This window comes from Scomber japonicus, chromosome 5, assembly GCF_027409825.1.
Source record: "Scomber japonicus isolate fScoJap1 chromosome 5, fScoJap1.pri, whole genome shotgun sequence".
NCBI lineage: Eukaryota > Metazoa > Chordata > Actinopteri > Scombriformes > Scombridae > Scomber > Scomber japonicus.
Window position 1 is genome coordinate 21,079,800 of NC_070582.1, and position 19,391 is coordinate 21,099,190.

The 19,391-nt window shown below is 37.5% G+C and overlaps 2 protein-coding genes across 6 annotated transcripts; one reads left to right on the top strand and one right to left on the bottom strand.

The window, feature by feature from the left end:
• On the top strand, nucleotides 1-3,575 carry LOC128358306 (zona pellucida sperm-binding protein 4-like). 3 transcript variants are annotated; one of them, XM_053318542.1, is made up of 9 exons: nucleotides 1-971; nucleotides 1,257-1,542; nucleotides 1,874-2,058; nucleotides 2,147-2,244; nucleotides 2,326-2,483; nucleotides 2,567-2,759; nucleotides 2,940-3,087; nucleotides 3,170-3,245; nucleotides 3,326-3,575. In XM_053318542.1, the coding sequence occupies exons 1-9, from the start codon at nucleotides 36-38 to the stop codon at nucleotides 3,430-3,432; spliced, it is 2,187 nt and encodes a 728-aa protein (XP_053174517.1). In that variant the 5' UTR covers nucleotides 1-35; the 3' UTR covers nucleotides 3,433-3,575. The 3 variants fall into 3 exon arrangements, with proteins under 3 accessions (XP_053174517.1, XP_053174516.1, XP_053174515.1); XM_053318541.1 differs by having other exon boundaries at nucleotides 1-557; nucleotides 699-1,542; XM_053318540.1 differs by having other exon boundaries at nucleotides 1-1,542.
• An 8,542-nt stretch (nucleotides 3,576-12,117) lies between these two features.
• On the bottom strand, nucleotides 12,118-17,175 carry tmem263 (transmembrane protein 263). 3 transcript variants are annotated; one of them, XM_053319628.1, is made up of 3 exons: nucleotides 16,947-17,175; nucleotides 14,421-14,480; nucleotides 12,118-13,640 (listed from the first exon to the last, which is right to left on the bottom strand). In XM_053319628.1, the coding sequence occupies exons 2-3, from the start codon at nucleotides 14,476-14,478 to the stop codon at nucleotides 13,342-13,344; spliced, it is 357 nt and encodes a 118-aa protein (XP_053175603.1). In that variant the 5' UTR covers nucleotides 14,479-14,480; nucleotides 16,947-17,175; the 3' UTR covers nucleotides 12,118-13,341. The 3 variants fall into 3 exon arrangements, with proteins under 3 accessions (XP_053175603.1, XP_053175601.1, XP_053175602.1); XM_053319626.1 differs by having other exon boundaries at nucleotides 14,412-14,480; XM_053319627.1 differs by having other exon boundaries at nucleotides 14,412-14,506.
• Between the last annotated feature and the right edge of the window lie 2,216 nt (nucleotides 17,176-19,391).

The window sequence follows — 19,391 nt, forward strand, 5'->3', positions numbered from 1 at the left end:
GTTGGGGACTGTCCTGGCCAAACTGCTGTGAAACCATGGCAAAGTGTTGGAGTCCCACCTCTTTAATGGCACTAGCACTGCTAGGGTACTTAGTTGGGCCAGAGGTAGAAGCTCAAGAGTCAACATGGCAGAAGCCTGCATTGCACCAGATGTCAAAGGGCCCTCCACCTCTTCAGGCACAGCAGGACCCTCAACCTCAAGCAAAGGTTACTCAATATCCTCAAAATCGTCAGAGCCCACAGGTCCAACTTCCCTCACCTGGAATTCAATATCCTCAAAATCGTCAGAGCCCACAGGTCCAACTTCCCTCACCTGGAATTCAATATCCTCAAAATCGTCAGAGCCCACAGGTCCAACACCCCTCACCTGGAATTCAATATCCTCAAAATCAGCAAAACCCACAGATCCAACCTTGGAATGATCAATTCTCACAGGACCCTCAAACTTCACCACCAATGTCTAAATATCCTCAAAATCGTCAAAACCCACAGGTCCAACTCCCCTCACCAAAGAAGACTCCTGGAATTCAATATCCTCAAAATCGTCAGAGCCCACAGGTCCAAAACCCTTCACCTGGAATTCAATATCCTCAAAATCAGCAAAACCCACAGATCCAACCTTGGAATGATCAATTCTCACAGGACCCTCAAACTTCACCACCAATGTCTAAATATCCTCAAAATCGTCAAAACCCACAGGTCCAACTCCCCTCAACAAAGAAGACTCCTGGAATTCAATATCCTCAAAATCGTCAGAGCCCACAGGTCCAAAACCCCTCACCTGGAATTCAATATCCTCAAAATCAGCAAAACCCACAGATCCAACGTTGGAATGATCAATTCTCACAGGACCCTCAAACTTCACCACCAATGTCTAAATATCCTCAAAATCGTCAAAACCCACAGGTCCAACTCCCCTCAACAAAGAAGACTCCTGGAATTCAATATCCTCAAAATCGTCAAAGCCCACAGGTCCAACACCCCTCACCACCAAAGACTCCTGGAATTCAATATCCTCAAAATCAGCAAAACCCACAGATCCAACGTTGGAATGATCAATTCTCACAGGACCCTCAAACTTCACCAACAATCTCTAAATATCCTCAAAATCGTCAAAACCCACAGGTCCAACTCCCCTCAACAAAGAAGACTCCTGGAATTCAATATCCTCAAAATCGTCAAAACCCACAGGTCCAACTCCCCTCAACAAAGAAGACTCCTGGATTTCAATATCCTCAAAATCGTCAAAACCCACAGTTTTCTGGAGCTCCTCGAGCATTTGCCACTTTTCAGTCTTCTCAAAACCCACAGGACCCTCAAACACCACAACTACAAAAACCAGAGAAAACTGATCATCCATGGACACCACAGAACCCACAGAAAGCAGACAGACCGAGTCAAACCAGTGAGCCTATGCGACCTCAGAGCTGTGATGTCGAACGTGGCCAGAGAGTTCCATGTGGACCTTCTGATATCTCTTCTAATGATTGTCAAAGCATCCAATGTTGCTTTGATGGCCAACAGTGCTACTATGGAAAAATGGGTGGGTTTTTGATAACTTTTTGGGTCACTTTTTTGGATGTATTGTGATGTTTAACTTAACTAAAATTACAGTTATCCAGATAGAATAATACAATGGCAATATGTTGTTTTACATTCAATTTTACGTTAAGTTTAGTACATGCTAACACATAGTCATGGTGAACATCAGCATGGTAAAACTGTCATCACGAGCATTTCAGTGAGCTCACATTTAATTCAAAGGACAACTGTACCCAAACCTGCAAATAGCTGCTCCTGTGGCTTGTTACATTTTTTGGGGTCAATAATATCTATTTCATTTAACCCGTCAATTCCTGTTTTTGTGCTGCAAGTCACTGTCCAATGCACCAAGGATGCCCAGTTCATTGTGGTAGTGGCCAGAGATGCCACTCTGCCCAACCTGGACCTTGAGTCAATCTCACTGTTGGGAGAAGGTCAAGGCTGTACTCATGTTGCCTCTAATTCAGAGTTTGCCATTTACCAGTTTCCTGTTACTGCCTGTGGCACCACTGTTACGGTAAGACCTTAATTTTCCCTATTTTCCAAACAATAAAGACAACTTTGAGAAATGATATCCCACCTATCACATTTTTTGTCTTTTGTAGGAGGCGCATGACACTATATACTATGAGAATAGGATGTCCTCCTCATATGAAGTGGGAGTGGGGCCTCTTGGAGCCATTACAAGGGACAGCCACTTTGAGTAGGGGATCTTTTTTATAGTGTCCCAGTGTTCAAATAAATGCTCAGACCACGTAACATAATGCCAGCTATCTCTTTTCAGATTGATCGTCAGATGTGGCTACCATGGCTTTGCTTTTGAAAGTGTGAATGCACAGGTATTACAGGTATCGACTGTGCCAGCAGTTGCTGCTCTGGGACCCATCTCAGTGCAGCTGAGGTTGGCCAATGGACAGTGCCAGACAAAGGGTTGTAATGAAGGTAAGTGCATGTCAGCCTTGCAGCTTTGCTGTGTTTTTAGATCATTTCATATTGTAATTTTAACTGTATCTCTGCTCTCACAGCGGATGTGGCCTATAACTCTTTCTTTATGGAGGCTGACTATCCTGTGGTCAAAGTACTAAGGAGATCTGTGTTCGTGGAGGTTCAACTCATGGATAAGACAGATCCCTTGCTCGTCCTGACTCTTGGTCGCTGTTGGACAACCGCAAGCCCTAACCCTCACAGTACGCCCCAATGGGACCTTCTGATAGATGGGTAACTAAAACACCAATTTACACTTTCCTGTTTATGAAAACATGCTCAAGTTTTGCCACATTTTAATTCTGTCAGGTCTGCTCACTAGAAATAGTGAAACAGGAAATAAACGAAACACTTACTCTCTAATTCATTTTAATTTTAGTGTCTTTGCCTTGACCAAATTTTCTTTTCACCCAGGTGTCCATACACGAATGATCGCTACATGTCCTCACTGATTCCAGTTGATTCCTCATCTGGCGTGCCATTCCCAAATCACTACAGGCGTTTCCTTTTCAAAATGTTTACCTTCGTGGATATGAGCACAGGAGCTCCGATGAAGGAGCTGGTAATGAACAGATCCACTGATCATTGAGAGCTGCTGTAAAATATTTCTGTGTTGCCTTGCCAACACTGTTTTCCTTGTTCAGGTGTACATTCACTGCAGCACAGCTGTGTTCCCCGCTGTACCTGGACGCTCCACTGAGCCATCATGCTCCAGGAAAGGTAAGATATTAATATATAATCTGCAGAATTCATTAGCAATGTCCACTTGAATCTGACCATATTTGTATGTCTGTTTTCAGCGAGAGATGTTGGAGCTGTGGACCAGAGGAGGGAAGAGCCACAGGTTGAGCCGAAGGTTGTGGTCTCTGTTGGACCTGTGGTAATAACTGCTGCTGAGGAGGAGTAAGCAGTACAGAGTTTCAAGTTCAAGATTTGAGCTTAAAAATTGTAGTAAAGCATTTGGAACATGAATTTAATTTGTATGTGGTGTGAAATGAAAATTACATGTAAGTAAATAAAATATTTGCAAAAACTAGCAAAGACCAAAAAGTGTGCCGTGGAGGCATGAAATGGATCCTCAAATCATTGTGGTCACATTTTCATTAAAAAAAAAAGCTATGATGTGCTTTCATCTCATTTTACAAAACTTACACACCACTGACTTACTAGTTTACCTGATCACAATGAAATGTGACTCAATACAATTACCCTTAATAAACAATACCTAAAGCTTACAATACACCGTTTTTGTTGACACTGTGTCAGCCAGGTGTTAATTCAACTGGTTATATTAAAAGTGTTTTTTGTTATGTCAGCCCTCAGTAACTTCTGTGGTAATTCAGGGTAATTCCAAGTTGCAAAAAAGTGTTTTTGAAAACATTGCTTAAAGATCAATAACCAGTTTTCAAAACTCACAAGAGATAAAATAGAAGGATTTAAACAGTATTACATGACATTTCCATTATTTTTGTGAACTCAGTGACATTCTCATTAATATGAACTGTTGACATTAGAAATTACCTGCACTTAAAATTACTTTTCCAAAATAATAAATTTAGCCTTTAAATGGAAAAGACCAGCAATAAAAATGATCATAGTGGTGCAAGCCCTTTTATATAAAGTAAAGTAATACAATAACATCAAAATGTATACAAATGCCCTTACAATGAAATACAACAACAAAAAGTTGTTATTGCAACCAGTCTGCATATGAATTTTTACTGTTACTAGTACATATAGTTAAAGATAAAAGTACCCTTTTCTTGTGTCTTCAATTATTGTTCAATTAAACACTTATATTTCATTTTATTTTTGTTAAGCTTTCATATTTAGTTGTAATCATAGCTATTGGGTATAGCTAGTACAATATATGCATCTAAAGTGTAGAGTTTACCATAAAGTACCACTAAACAGAAATAATCAGATGAAGTACTTGAGCCAATGTTATGTTTGGATCTTTTGTAGGTTTGTGGGGGAAATAATCTCATTATTACTATCATTCTTCACTTTCTGTGGTGAGGCTCCAGGATTTGTTTCAACATGATTACCACATTTCTGCGAGTGTTGTTCAGCCTAAAGAGAGAGAGCTGTTTTAAAGAATAATACCAAGTAATACTACTATAATATTGTCAGACTCACAATGGACAGTTAAAAAAAAGATATTGTCTTTTTTATTCAATGCACTTTTCTTCTTTGTCAAAACACAGTCTCTACATGATACGCAATGCAGCTTGAGTCAGTTGTAGAGATTTAGGTGTGTTATTCTAGTAGAGGCTACTAGAAGAACTACTATGTTAGAGTGACCCTCACCCTTTTCACTGAGACAAATGTATGAAGTCCCTAAGCAGTCCTAGAAAAAAGACTGTAACAATATACTTTAGTTCACTGTACACTATCCTGTTGACTGTTTTAATCAGCAATATAAAGGGTGCACATGAACATAATTTTAAAGAGGACGTCATACTTTTTGTTTGATTGGTTTGAAATGTATTGCAGGTTCAGGAATAGGTGTAAAGAAACAAGCATTTTTACCCTCATAAAAGAGATACTTATTTGAATACATTCATTTCAGACCTTGGTTTTTAGGCAGATTTTTTATTTGACTTGCCTGGTTTTAGAAAAGCAAGAACCAAAGAACATAAATATATATTATTGGTCAATATGACCATCCATTTATGTTTACATTTTAGCTCTTTTCTCACAGTAGGCATCCTAATAAAATTGTGTTTTAATACAAGTACAGCTCCTTCTGGCAATGGTAATATGATTTACTGGCACGGTATTGGCACTCATACTGACCCCATAAGACAGCTGTTTGTCCATTACAAAATTGTAACCATGAAAATGTACACACTGTAGCAAAATCTGGACATAAAATATGTAATTTCGTACTGATTGAAAGATTTCTCTTAAATGGAAGATATGAAGCTAAATACACATCATTAATTAAGTGGAGATGTTCATACACCAACATTTGTTTTAAAGAACTATTTTGTGAAATACAGTTGTTCGCTTTCTTCCAGCCAATTAGCTTAGCTTCACAGAAAGACAGGAAACAGTAGGAAAAAAATAGAATCTGACTCCATCAAAGGGTAGAATAAATTCACGTAAAGCTCACTGTATGTGATGCTCTAATCTGTATCAAAACTGAAGTGTAAATATGACCATTTGTGACTTTTTCGGGAGGTATTTTTTAGTTAGAGCCAGTGCCTTACTGGCTCTTTCACAAGCAACCAGTTTGTTAAGATAACTCATCATGAATATTCTCATTTACATGATTGATTGATTAGTTGATTTTTTATTAACGTGTCATGCACCAAAAGTGCCCAGCCCAAGTGGACTTACAAGACACAGAAAAAAAGGAACAAATAATAACAAATGAAAACCAGATAACAGACATTAGAGCAATTAAACATATAAACCATCCTGATACTTTTCCAGACTTCATATACATATTTGGCAAACTTAAAGACATTAAAGTTAAACAACCAGTCCATTCTATCATCATCAGAGTACCAGAAAAATTCTGGGTTTTTAACAGACATTTCAGTAAATATTGGAGTTCTCAGTTCAACATACAAGGGACAGTAAAAAAGAAAATGTGATTCATTTTCAACTCGTTGAGTTCACATAGTTCACATAACCTTTCATCTTCAAGAATGATTTTAAATCTGCCGACTCAAGATTCAAGGGAAGGATTCCTGTTCTCAGCTGGGCCACTAAGGACCTTTGATTTCTTGTTAGGTTTGCTTTAACATAAGGTTCAGGGTCATAATTGTGCTTAATTTGGATATATGTTCCTAATTTGGGCTTTAAAAAATATCATTTAACCATTTTATCTCAAATAAAGCAAATAGTTTCTCACTAATTGAAGCTATTGAATAAGTTAAATTATTACTATACATATACTGTAATCCAACCTCTTCAAATAAAGCAAATATTTCTTTAGCCTATGGACAGCCGTTTAATTTACTCCAAATAAAAACTGAGAATCAAAAACATAAAATAAGCAGAATGTACACGTTTGGGCCCTAAGGTGCCTGGAGGGTTAAATTTTGCAATAATAATTAAATTAAGCTATTCTGTACTAAATTAATTTATATGCATCTGATTTTTTTTCTCCATAATAACAACCTCTCACTCAGTTTTTTACTCCTTTGCTCACTCAAATTCTCTGCTTTGTATGTTTGCTCACACTCTCACTCAACCGGGCACATGGACCTTCTCAATCTGCATTTTTACTTGTGTTTTTGTGTATTACACCATCAATCACAGCCAAAGTATTGCTCCATTTCAAAGTTCACATTTAGCCAAGTGTTTTTGTTCCTTGTTTTACAAAGAAGGCTTGAGAGCTAACTGGTGGACTTAACTTGTTAAGTAAATATTATATTCAGCTCAGTCCCCTGACTTTTACTTTTTAAGGTAACTTGTGTATTAAGTTGAACAATTTGGGGGAACAATTGAAGTTCTTCTTTCTTTCATTATAATGCCTTAGCTAACCTAGCTTCATTAGCATCTGTTTATCTGGCAGAATACCTATGATGAAAGCACATTTGTAAGGTCATCAAGTATCAATTCATGTATGGTATGAAATTTACTGAAAGTACCAAAACTAGAAGATACCAAGTTGCCACAAGTCTCTCCAGCTCCACGATATCTATATTAGATTGCCATGCACTTTGACTTCTTGCTTTCTTCATGCACACACAAATTAATGGAATGAACATAATTTACTAATGTGGCTCTTTGAGGCCTTTTAAATATTAATGGATAATGGATCAAGTCCTAATAATATACAGAATCATTACAGAGTGTTTGTGACATTTAGATAATGTATTCATCACTTTGTGCAATTTTTATCATTTAAATTGCAATGGTGGTGTATGAGAAAATCTTTTTGGACTGGGAAGCATTACATGATACTAAAACAACAAATCCAGCTACAGTACAAACAACCACTTCCCAGTTGAGGATTGTTAATGGGGATTGTTAATGGGACTGATCTAATGGCACATGCAACACTATACACTAATGTTGTACAAAGTTGCAAACAAATTTGAGAGCCCACAGAGCAGGGCAATTGAGAGAGTGGTTATTATTTTTAATGTCCCATCATGCACTCAGAACTGATAAAGTCGATCAATGTCAGTCAAATAGCTCTGGTCCATTATGATGTAAATTTTAAAATTCACTTCAAATGTATTTTACAAGTATTTACAAAAAATGGCAGTTTTCATAAAGATATCATAAATAGCCTTTATAAATACCTCATAAAAACCTTTACAAAGCCAAAATAACTTCACTATGTAATATTGTATAGTCATGTTCAAATTGAAAGATCATCCAAGACTTGCAGATGTATTTTGGCTTTGCAACCTTTGCAGCATGTGTTTGTCTTGCACTGGATTTAAAGTTCTCTGTATAAGAAACTGCAACATGGCCCACAGTAAGGTTAAAATGACTAACCTAGTCTGGGGTGATGCAGTCCATCATATTAACAAAGTTTGTGAAACTTTGTTACAGATTCAGAGAAAAGATCAATATGTCTGCCATTTTGTACTAATAAAATAAATATTTGGGGTCACTAAGACCTTTAAAAAGGTTTTTGTGACCCAAATGTTGGATTTCTCAATAAATATTTTAATGTCAAACTGTCACAGTGTCCACAGTTGTGATGTGCCAGGAAGCAGGAGAATACCTTGTGGACCTGCAGATATCTCAGCAGCTGGACGTGAAGCCATAAATTGCTGCTTTGATGGCCAACAGTGCTACTTTGGAAAGGCAGGTGAGTTTTTGAAAAGGCTGTCATTCTCTTAAAAATGTCTCAAGTTGCCCTATATTGATTGATTGACTGTGAACAGAAATGGAGGATAGATAAAACAAAAAGCATGAACCTTCCCCATCTTATGAAATGGTTGATGGATTGTGAGAAAACAAGACAATATATTACTAATATATTATATCTTTTAAACTATCGATTCCTGTTTTTGTGCCACCAGTCACTGTCCAGTGCACCAAGGAAACCCAGTTCATTGTGGTATTGCCACTCTGCCCAGCCTTGACTTTCAGTCAATCTCACTATTAGGAGAAGGTCAAGGCTGTACTCAATTCAGAGTTTGCCATTTACCTGTTACTGCCTATGGCTCCATTGTTATGGTAAGGCCTTCATTTCATTCTACTTTCATGAAACAAACAAACAAACAAACAAACAAATAAATGAATAAATAGAGACTATACAGATTTTGACACCAAGGTGCCATTTTTTGTAGGAGGAGCCTGGTGTTATAATCTATGAGAACAGGATGTCCTCCTCATATGTAAAATATTTCTGTGTTGCCTTGCCAACACTGTTTTCCTTGTTCAGGTGTACATTCACTGCAGTACAGCTGTGTGCCCTGCTGCACCTGGACGCCCCTCTGAGCCATCATGCTCCAGAAAAGGTAGATATTACAGTTTTTCCACAGACGCTTTGGTACATTTCTCGAATCATCCTCGACATGATGTCTGATGTAAACTATGGCTAAAGTTTTGAAGACAATTATTGTAAATTGTAAGTTACACCTTAGTGTACAGTATGTGGGAGATTGATTGCAAAAGACTGGACAAGATTCACATTTACGCTTTTATTGTTTGTACTGTAATTTGTTGACAGACCATTACAGAAAGTAAGAGACAGTACTGCATAGCACAAAGAAGAAAACTAAAGTAGAAATGTGAACATAGGACAATCTCCTTAGGGAAAACTGTACATGCAGTCTTTCTACACCTCCTGGCGTTCCTGTCTGTTGGGCCACAAATTCTCATCCACATCACAACAAATATCTTCTCTTGCGATGCAGCGTGGAAAGAATCTTTTGGTGTCTTAACCAATCTCTGCAGGCATCTGCTGTGATGTCATCACACGCTGCATCCATGGCAGCCAGAAGGGTCATCTGTGTATGTGGCTGGCTATCATGTACTTTCCATCTCCATGCTGAGAAAAATTCCTTAATGGGGTTAAGGAATGGGGACTAGGGTGAGAGGAACTCCATCAGCATCCTGTTGTGGGTCGCAAACCATTGCCTGATGTTGGAATAATGGAAACTGACATTGTCCCAAACTATCATGTACTTTGGCAAGTCATCACCAATCTGACCCCTCTCTGGTTCAGGGATGAGATCCCTGTAGAGAGTGTCTAAAAAGGTGACAAGACGCTCTGTATTGTATGGCCCAATAATGGGAATATGCATTAGCAGCACCTATAGTTATGCTCACACTACATTGGCCTTGCACATCAACTGTAGCTCTGTGGCCGATGATATTTTTGACCACGCCTTCTGTGTTTCGTTAGGTTGAAGCCAGCCTCATCCATGTAGATGAAGTTGTGTGGTGGTTCACTTGCTTCCAGTTCCATTACACAATATATCCAGAAGACACAAAATGAGTTTTATGAATTACATGCATTTTCATTTTGGACAAGATACAGTTACATCAAATGTATACAGCACATATTGCATCTTCTTTTCTACAGCCATAGCAAATGTGTAAAAGTCACACTTACTGTACTGTATATCACTATACAATGCTGTACTGTTTACTGTGAGGTACAGTTACTGCAAGCTCATCATCATTTACCTGTACATACTGGTAGCACAGCTCCTTCACTCTTTTACCATTTCTTTCAAATGGAACAGTGTGCAGCTGCTTCATATTCATTTGGTGTATTTTCAGCACCCTGTCAATGGTTGAGATGCTGACTGTTTGGATGTTTTCAAAGATGTTGTTGTTCTCTATAATGACACTCTTTATCTCTTAGTCTTATGGCATTATTTTCTACAACCATGGTGCAAATAGCCTCTTCCTGTTCAGGTGTGAAAAGGGGCCCTCTGCTACCTCTGTGAAGTTTCCTTGCAGTCCCATGTGGAAAAAATATATATAATGCAAAACACAAAAATGAGTAAGATAAAATGTCACTGTATAAAGTATACTCACTGTATATTGTAAAATGCCAATGGAATACTGTAATATTGTATGAAGCATTACAGAAAGTATACATTACAGTGCCTATTCTTGTTAGATGACATACCTGTTCTGTCAACGAAAAGTCTGAATGATTGAGGACACAGTTGTTCCCCCAACATTTGCACCCTTTGACCTGCCTCGGCCATTGTAAGCCCGTGATTGAGAACGAGATCCACAAGTGTGGCAATTTACCAATTCAGGACAGATTTAGAAGAAAAGTCTAATGGCCATGTATAGAAATATGCTTGATATATTATGCATGTAAAGACTTATGTGATGAATTAATGCTAAATACTGTGGGGGGTGAGACTATTCAACAGAGACCCATTATAATACATTTTGATCAACATGACATAAGAAATTGATAATGTAGGAAAGAACAGAGAATTGTACAAGATTGTACATAAACATTTGCATGGGTGTAGCAATGCATTGGAACTTGTTCAAAGAAATGAGAAACTGCTTTTTTGATGTGCACAAGTGACACAATGATGTGAAGATTGAACAAGTAGTTTTGAGAATTTCAATTCTGAAAGATCTGAGAAATGTACCAAAGTGACTGAGAAAAACTGCATAATCTGCAGAATTCATTAGCAATGTCCACTTGAATCTGACTATATTTGTATTGTTGTTTTTAGTGAGAGATGTTGGAGCTGTGGACCAGAGGAGGGAAGAGCCACAGGTTGAGCAGAAGGTTGTGGTCTCTGTTGTACCTGTGGAAATGGCTGCTGCTGAGGAGGAGTAAGCAGTGCAGAGTTTTGAGTTCAAGAATTTGGCCAAAAGCATTTAGCAAAAGATATGAAACATGCTTTAATATCCATTTTTGGAATGAATCCCAAAATTATTGTACTTAAATTTGTATTAAAAATGTCTTTGATGTGCTGTAAATGCTTTCTGATTATTTGTGTGCATGCTGTACTTAACACTCAACTTTATACTCAATCGTCATTTAAACTGACGCCTAAATTCATCCAAAGAAAACCTGTAAATAGTATAGTAGCTATGCAATATGGCCTTATTGTCTTGAAGTGATCTTGTTCATACTGTACCATTTAGTGTTTTACACTTACATCTTTCCAAGCAAAGCTTAATCTTATATCGTATAGGGTTGTAGAAAGGGAACTTTATTTTTTGTGTGAAATATATTTTACATTGTATTTTACCCATATTTTGCAGATGCAATTGTATTTAGGATTTTCACCCATCAAAATAAATACAGTATACTGAATACAGCATTGGAGATGTTTGTGTACAACTTTAAAGTTAACTGAAATTTGCTGGGTTGTAATAAAAACTCACTAAATGTAAACAGTAATGTGCATAGTACAATTTTGTTGTGAGCTAAAGAACAGGCAATATTCACTAGCTTTTTTTAAATTTCACAACCAAGATACAAACAGTGCTGTGAGTATAAGTAACTTATACTGAAGCGTCCCTTAAGTCTTACAATAAAAGGACAGGAAAGGTGACCTAATCACATCTAAAATTCCTAGAAAAAATGACATGTTGATGAAAAGGCTAAGGATGCTTCAAACTATTAAGATGATTACCCACAGTATTTATATTTTCATGATGGAATACAAAACATACACAATCTTCAGCATGTTTTATTAAACAAGTTTTGAATACAACATTGTCATGTTTCAATAAATTGTCATTGTTCAGCAAACTTCCAAACATTCTGCAACACTGATAAAAATAAAAGCTTTGAAACCTTAGCTCTGCATGACACAAGGCCTGCATTTTATAATTAAAAATGTATTGAAATCGTAAACCTATTGACCATATAGGCCATAATGAGAGCATTAGGGAAATGTTAGGGTTCAGAACTAGTGTCCTTTTACAGGTCAAGTTTTGATGCCATGGAAGACATTTATTTTACATTAATGAAACTGCTGCAGCCAAATGTGGGCCATTCTTTTGTTAAACATACTTTGATTTGAGAGTGGCAGTAAGCAACATGTTAAAGTAAATAGCGCTGAGCCAAAAGAAGTGTAACATATAAAATGTGATACAATGAACTTAACACTCAGCTACTACAGTCACTAATGTAATTCAAGACCAACAATAAAGTTAATTGCGATCAAAATAAACTGATTCTTCTCATAATAAATCAGATTCTCTATCAAAAGTAGGAGTTGTTTCTTGCTGAGCTGATCATATAAAGAGGAAAATCTAAATGATCACAGTCATTGAGCAGCTTGAATATAAAAATGGACTGCACTTTTCACATCTTCAGACTTATTTGTTCATTTGCACATCCTGAACAATTGCCGCAGACATTTCCAGATCCATTCAAAAGTAACTGCCAGCGGACAGTGAAATATTTCCTATTCCCAGTAAACTCCTCATTGTCAGTTATAGATAATTATTGATCACTGATTGTCTTGCAAGTGAAACTTTAGTGCATTTACACTCACTTTGCTATTCTCCTTCGGTACTAAAGGTAACTAGTGTGACAAATACAGTGAAAAAAAGTGTTGTGGCTTACTATAAATAATGAAACATGGACATTTTATTTGAGGCACTGGTGATCATAGTTTTCCTTTCACAACAGAGCAAGAGAGTCTTTGTTAGTTCTTGCTTTGTAGGTCCTTGTCACGTAATTGTATGAATGTGGGGTTTACCAAAAAATATATATGTAAAAAACAAACTAAAAAAACAAAACAAAGCACAGACCCCTGACCAAAAGTGTACACAGAACTTTTGAGTCTTCTTCTGCTCTTTTCCTGCTCAGCCACTGTTAATTGAACGCTAAAACAGGCAAAGAAAGTGTGATCCATACACCTCATCTGCATTCACTCTCCTCGTCCCGTCAATCAGACTTGTCCTTCTTTTTGCCTCCTCCTATGGGAACCCTGCTGACCACTGCAGAACCAACAGCAGTCACTCCTCCAGCAACAGCACATACTCCTCCTTTAACCAGCCCCACTCCTATTGCGGGCACTGCAGCTACAGAGGTAACAGCAGTCTTGGTGAGGTCCAGACTCTTTCCTCCTATCCAGGTCACACCGCCCACCGTTGCTCCTAAGGCGCCCTTGGTAGCACCGTACAATCCCCCTGCCAGCCTGCCAAACATGCCTGGCTGTGTCTGTGGGTGGTCCTTCAGGGTGTCTAATTAAAAGTAACAAAAGCAACATTGTGGCATTCAACACGTCACTGTCAAATAACAATAAAAAGGGAGAGAACGGAAATGCTTTAGCTCTGAACATACTGCATCTTAACAGGCTTCTTCTTGATATTCAGGGCATACAATACCTCGCCCATTATAACAATCTTATTATATGATACACAGGAGTTCTGCAATAACAGTTTCACTTTATCAGTGTAAGAAATGATAGTTTTCATGATTTATTTTTTTCAATTCATTTAATAGTGAAAACTGTCCGCCACAATTCCCCAGACCTTAAGATGACCTCTTCAATTGATTGTATTGTCTGACTAACGGTCAATCTATTTAATTTATCATGATATAATATGGAGAAAACAGGAAGCTGGGAACAGAGAATGTGTAGTATTTATGCTTTTTTAAAAAAAAAAAATCAAGATTATCAATTATTAAAAGCATGAATACAAATTTAAAAAACAACAACAAAAACACCCTGAAATCAATCATTTACACAGCTTTATGAGGCATTACAAACAAATACAAGTTGTATTGAGTTTTGAAGAAAAAAGTAACAAACAGGAACTTTATGCAAATGTAGAACACCAGACAGTAATAGCCGATTACTGCAAAAATAGCTAATTATTATGTTACTTCATAATCCGTATTTCCAGATAATGTGTCCTACATCTATGTTAAGCAAAGAAAACTATGAATGATTTACATCCTTTGAACATGTTGTGGTGAATAAATCTTTAGACCTTTGCAACTATACTTACCTGTAGTACCTGGCTCATCTTGGAGGTATGCAGGCATGTCCTCAGGCACCTGCTCCGCCTGACTCATCTCTGAGCAAAAACAAATGAGACAATCACTAAAAGAACCAGAGACACATAATATATTCAGATATAAAGTGTAACAAACTTGTGACCAAAGCTACTCTGCCTGACACACATGATGCTGCTCTACATGGTTTTCGTTCTGGCATCCTTAAACCCTTAAGACCCATGTCTGTGTTTTTATGCCTTATAACACTCACATATTGGCGTATTCATGAGGATGAAAACACAAATACAGTATCATCTTGATTTGCCTGGTACACATTTAGCTTCAAATGCATGCTAACCCAATTTATCCTGAAATTGTGACATGGGTACATGCATGTTATTAGAAGTATTCATTCCAAATCGGATGACATAGGGATGGACAATTAATCAAAAAATAATCGAAACCGACATTTAGAAACTTTAATCACTTAATCTTGCTCGTGTCAATTAATGGTGGTATTCACTGTTGCCATGACAGTGAAGGTTGCATATCTTTAAGGAATTTGAAATCTTGTCTCCATCATTTTAACCCAAACAATGATCTTTTCATAGTTCTAATCAAGTAAACTAGACATTAACCACTTTCACTCCCTACAGATACTCAAGTGTGAAAATATCACAAAATACCATGTGAGGGCAGCAGTGTCAAATAAAAAACAAAAGACACTGTGAAAATACATCAAGGGTGGAGATAATCATTCATTAATCGTAATCGAGGTTAAAAGTTCAATTAATCGTGATTTTGATTTTTGCCATAATCGCCCAGCCCTAGGATGACATACTCTATTTGTGACAATCTGTGGTCGAAAGCTTTACTCAATGTCTATAGCTCGGAATGGGACATAAATAGGCAGAGGAGTGTGTAAACAAAATAAAGGAGTTTGCTCTGGGTGTGCTGCAGATCGTCGTAAAACAAGGCAGACCTGTTCATGGTCTGCCACAGAGCTGCATAACAGGATGAAAACAGAAAACTAGGACACAAGTTTTGATTTAAAATACTTTTAAGCTGAATCATAAAATGTAATTCTGGGGCAACCTTTGTCTTATGTCCTTTGATAAACAGTACAAATAACAATGGCAGTGAAAAACACTCACAGAAAGCACCCCCAAAGCAGAATCTCAAATAAATCTCATATCTCAATAAAATGTTCCCCACATTATTAAAATTGTATTACTCTTGAATGGTCATGTGACTGTGTCAGGTTCACACAAACTCATTGTTTTCATTCATTGTGCTTATCAAAGTCTCCCTCCACTCAAAAATGTGTATTTCTTCTCGTTGCTACGGGTGAATGTAGAATGGTGGATGTACAAAGTTGGACACTATAGGGCTGTTTTCATATTCATCTGCTGAAAGTGGAAAATTTCTCTGTGCTCACTGAAAATTTGATTTCCAATATCCAATATTCAGCTTACAAAAGTGTAATATGGAAGATGGATTTAATGGGGTCTTCTGTGAAACAGTTAATGCTGGGGATGCTTATTGGTGCTTTCACAAAACAGTTATACAATGAGATTTTTGATGAATAATACTAGTAATGTGGATACAATGATAAAATGGGTAAAGACAAATAATAGAACCGAAAGTTACATCATTTTACTTGCAGAGTAATGCAGAGTTTAAAACCAGGAAAAGACAACACTTATCCCATATCACAATATTCAAAATCTAAGACACTATGTAGTCTCAAATTGTGATATCAATATGATATTGATATATATTGTCCAGCCCTAATTTGCATGTTCTAAAACTCTGGAATTGTAATAAGGAAAAAGGGGTAGATGCGATTTCAAGTGTTATAACATGGTAATTGTAACATGGCAATATTGTTCTAAGCAGCAAGTGTTTTACACATCTTAAAACATGTCAGGAGGGGGCATTTAAGTTAAATATGAACTTCAGGAGCTCTTGCTGCTTTATAACAAGCATTTGGCAGCTGTGGGGCCAATAAACAGGTGAGCAAACAACATTATCACCCTCAGTATCCTGAAGTAGCTGCAGCTAGGTGCAACTTCAATGGCTCACTGCGCCTGCGCCAACTTTATATTTAACGTTAATCGAGGGACAGTTATCGTCAAAATTCTCTAGTCGCGGACGCATACTTAAACATAGCCGTATTTATGTACAATTAAATATATTTAAAAAATAATTACCGTATGACTTTTGTACCCTGACAGCATTTGTCTGTCGTGTTTATCAAGCTAATGTGATTGTTTTGCCTCCAGTCTCCATGTATCGTTAGCTGAGGTCACTTCCGAAATACCAAACATCACTTTGACGGGTTGTTTTCTCGTAGTAAATTGATCTACAATTGAAATTTCTCGTTAGAAACTATCAGCATTTTCGTCAGCCTATCTGTAACGCTAGTAACAATGGTCGACGGAGTTTGCTTATAAGCCTGTTCGAGCGATAAAATGGCTGCAGAAGTTCTCTTTCTTCAAACTGAACCCCAACAAACTATGTTAAAAGGTCATTTAGAAACTTACCTCGTTTTTCCAATGTGCAGTCCTATTTGAAGAGCTTAAACACGAACTGTCCTGAATAATTTTCAGCTTCCACGGCCTGTAATGAAGTATCTGCTGCTGCTGCTGCTGATGATGATGGTGGTGCCTACTTGTTTTTTTGGAGGAGGACCTCGGTCTCCACCCATAAAAACACAGAGGTAGGCTACTGTACTGTCCGCAGACTGAGCTCCTGCTGCTGGCTGCGTTTACTGAAGCTGCGGAGAGGACTAGTTATTAATGTCTGACTGCTCTCATTGTTGTTCAGCACTGTAGTTGACTCTTTATTTTTTACATTTGCATTGTGTCTGTGTACGTGGGCGTGCATGCACAGACACAAGGAGAGTGCCTTTTTAAAAAGTCTGGAAATTTCTGAGATGTTTTGGTGATAATTAAGAACTAAACTTTAAGGAGCTACATTCATAGTTTGTTCACGGTGTGTAATTGAATGTGGAGAGTAGGAATTTAAAAATGATGTCGATCAGATGAGATAAAATAATACAAATGTTTAATTAGTTGTTTTGGCTTGTCTATGTGGTGACTTTGGCGGGAGAGGAAATAAACACCACAAAGCGGATGTGACGTGTATCCTCTATTTGGATGATACGTCGAAGATCGTCTCTTGACGTCATGGTTAAAAACAGACGGGAGTCTAACGAGAGTACTTGGAGTCTAACCTTTCTTTTATACAGTCTATGAGTCTAACACGTCCTTCATTAGTGGAGTTAAAGTAGACAAAAAAGATATGCATGATTATGGACTGGATGATCATGTGGATGATTATCATGGACTGGATGATCATCTGGGCACAATTGGAAACTGTATGAGGGTCTCAGATGCCATAAATCCTCAGTTGTATCAGCTGGTTTGTAATGACATAAGATATACTACCTTTATTACCACAGTGGGGAAAATAACATTATTGCAGCAGCAAGTAGCAATAGCAAAAAATAGAAAAACATCAAAAGAATAAAGAACAATAAATAATAAGCACACAAACAATAAAACAAACAAGTTTTAGTATACAATAGTAGTAAAAAAATATCTAAAAAATAGGCTAGTAACATTATGTACAAAAGTAATATGTATGTATATATGTATGTAACTGCACTGAAAAGTGCAGTTTGTGAAATTGTCCGGGTCGGGGGTGTGTGGTCTACAGGAAGCAGTGCTGGTTATACAGTCTGACAGCTGCATGGAGGAAGGACTTGCGATATTGCGGAGAGGTCCTGCATGGGGCGGGAGTCGTTGTTCATCAGAGGTGACAGCTTGGCCATCATTCTCCTCTCTCCTACCACCTCCACCAGGTAAAGGGGGCACCCCAGGACAGAGCTGGCCTTCTTGATAAGTTTCTCCAGTCTCTTCCTGTCCCAGCTGAGATGCTGCTGCCCCAGCAGACTGGGTGGCTGATGTCACTGTAGTGTCAAAGAAGGTTGTCAGAGTATGATTATGTGGAAAATTGTTGGTAAGAAATGTACATTTCTGAGATGCTTCTTAGTTGAAGTAATTGAAGATTCAGAAGCTTTTAATGCCGTACAGCAACACAGCAGGTGGAAACATGTTAGGAAGTGAATTTTGAAAGTTCCAATTAGATTATGAAATTAATATTTACAGTTAATAAGAGGTAAGAAAGAGAAATGAAACAATGTAGAACATTAAATATGTTTAGATCTTTAAAAAATAACACTTTGGACAGATTTAAAAAGGATGGACAGAGAGGTGGACTGCAAGAATATGATTTGGTACAGTGTGACATTTTGACTTGTTTGTTTTTTTTTTATTATTATTTCTTTATTCCCTTGCGTTGTCTTGAAGGTTTTTTTTGGCTTGATTTAATTATTACAGCTTTAAAAAAAGGTATAGGACCAGAAAAATTCCTTGAATGACTATTATTTAGTTGTTTATCTAAAAAAAATGTTTGCTGTCATTTCTATTTTGTTATATTTTGCTGCCTATATATTTTATTTTGTAATTTTAACATGTTTGAATAAAAAAACTAAGCTAAAGCTGTAAAAAGTAATCTTAAAACAGATTGGAGGGAACAATGAAGACACCTTTGAAACCAAAAGGTATAATATATAACATAACAGCTGGAGGAAGGGGGAAAAAATCACTGTAATAATGAATCCATGCTTTCACCCACTTGTTTTCATACTGAGAGTAAATTGAGCTCGGAACCGGAAACACAGCACCACGTGACTTTCCAGCTCCGTTTTCCCGCCTATGTTCATACTGACTTCTTTAGTGTCCGGAAACAGTAGCAGAGTGACATCTCTGTCCTCCAACACCGTCACAGTGTGGGCTCCTTGCAGATAAAGTGTGTCTATTTCAGAGGGAGACACCTTTACTACAGCTGAAGCAGAGTGGACCTGACTGCAGCGACTCGACTACCAGCAAAGAGTTTACAGTAAGAAAGAAAAAGAAAAGAAA

Coding starts and splice junctions, on each gene's coding strand:
- LOC128358306 (XM_053318540.1), top strand. CDS start 36: ATGGCAAAGTGTTGGAGTCCCACCTCTTTAATGGCACTAGCACTGCTA. Junction 1,543..1,873: donor GTGCTACTATGGAAAAATGG/GTGGGTTTTTGA, acceptor TTGTGCTGCAAG/TCACTGTCCAATGCACCAAG. Junction 2,484..2,566: donor GACAAAGGGTTGTAATGAAG/GTAAGTGCATGT, acceptor CTGCTCTCACAG/CGGATGTGGCCTATAACTCT.
- tmem263 (XM_053319626.1), bottom strand. CDS start 14,478: ATGAGTCAGGCGGAGCAGGTGCCTGAGGACATGCCTGCATACCTCCAA. Junction 13,641..14,411: donor AGATGAGCCAGGTACTACAG/GTAAGTATAGTT, acceptor ACTTTTAATTAG/ACACCCTGAAGGACCACCCA.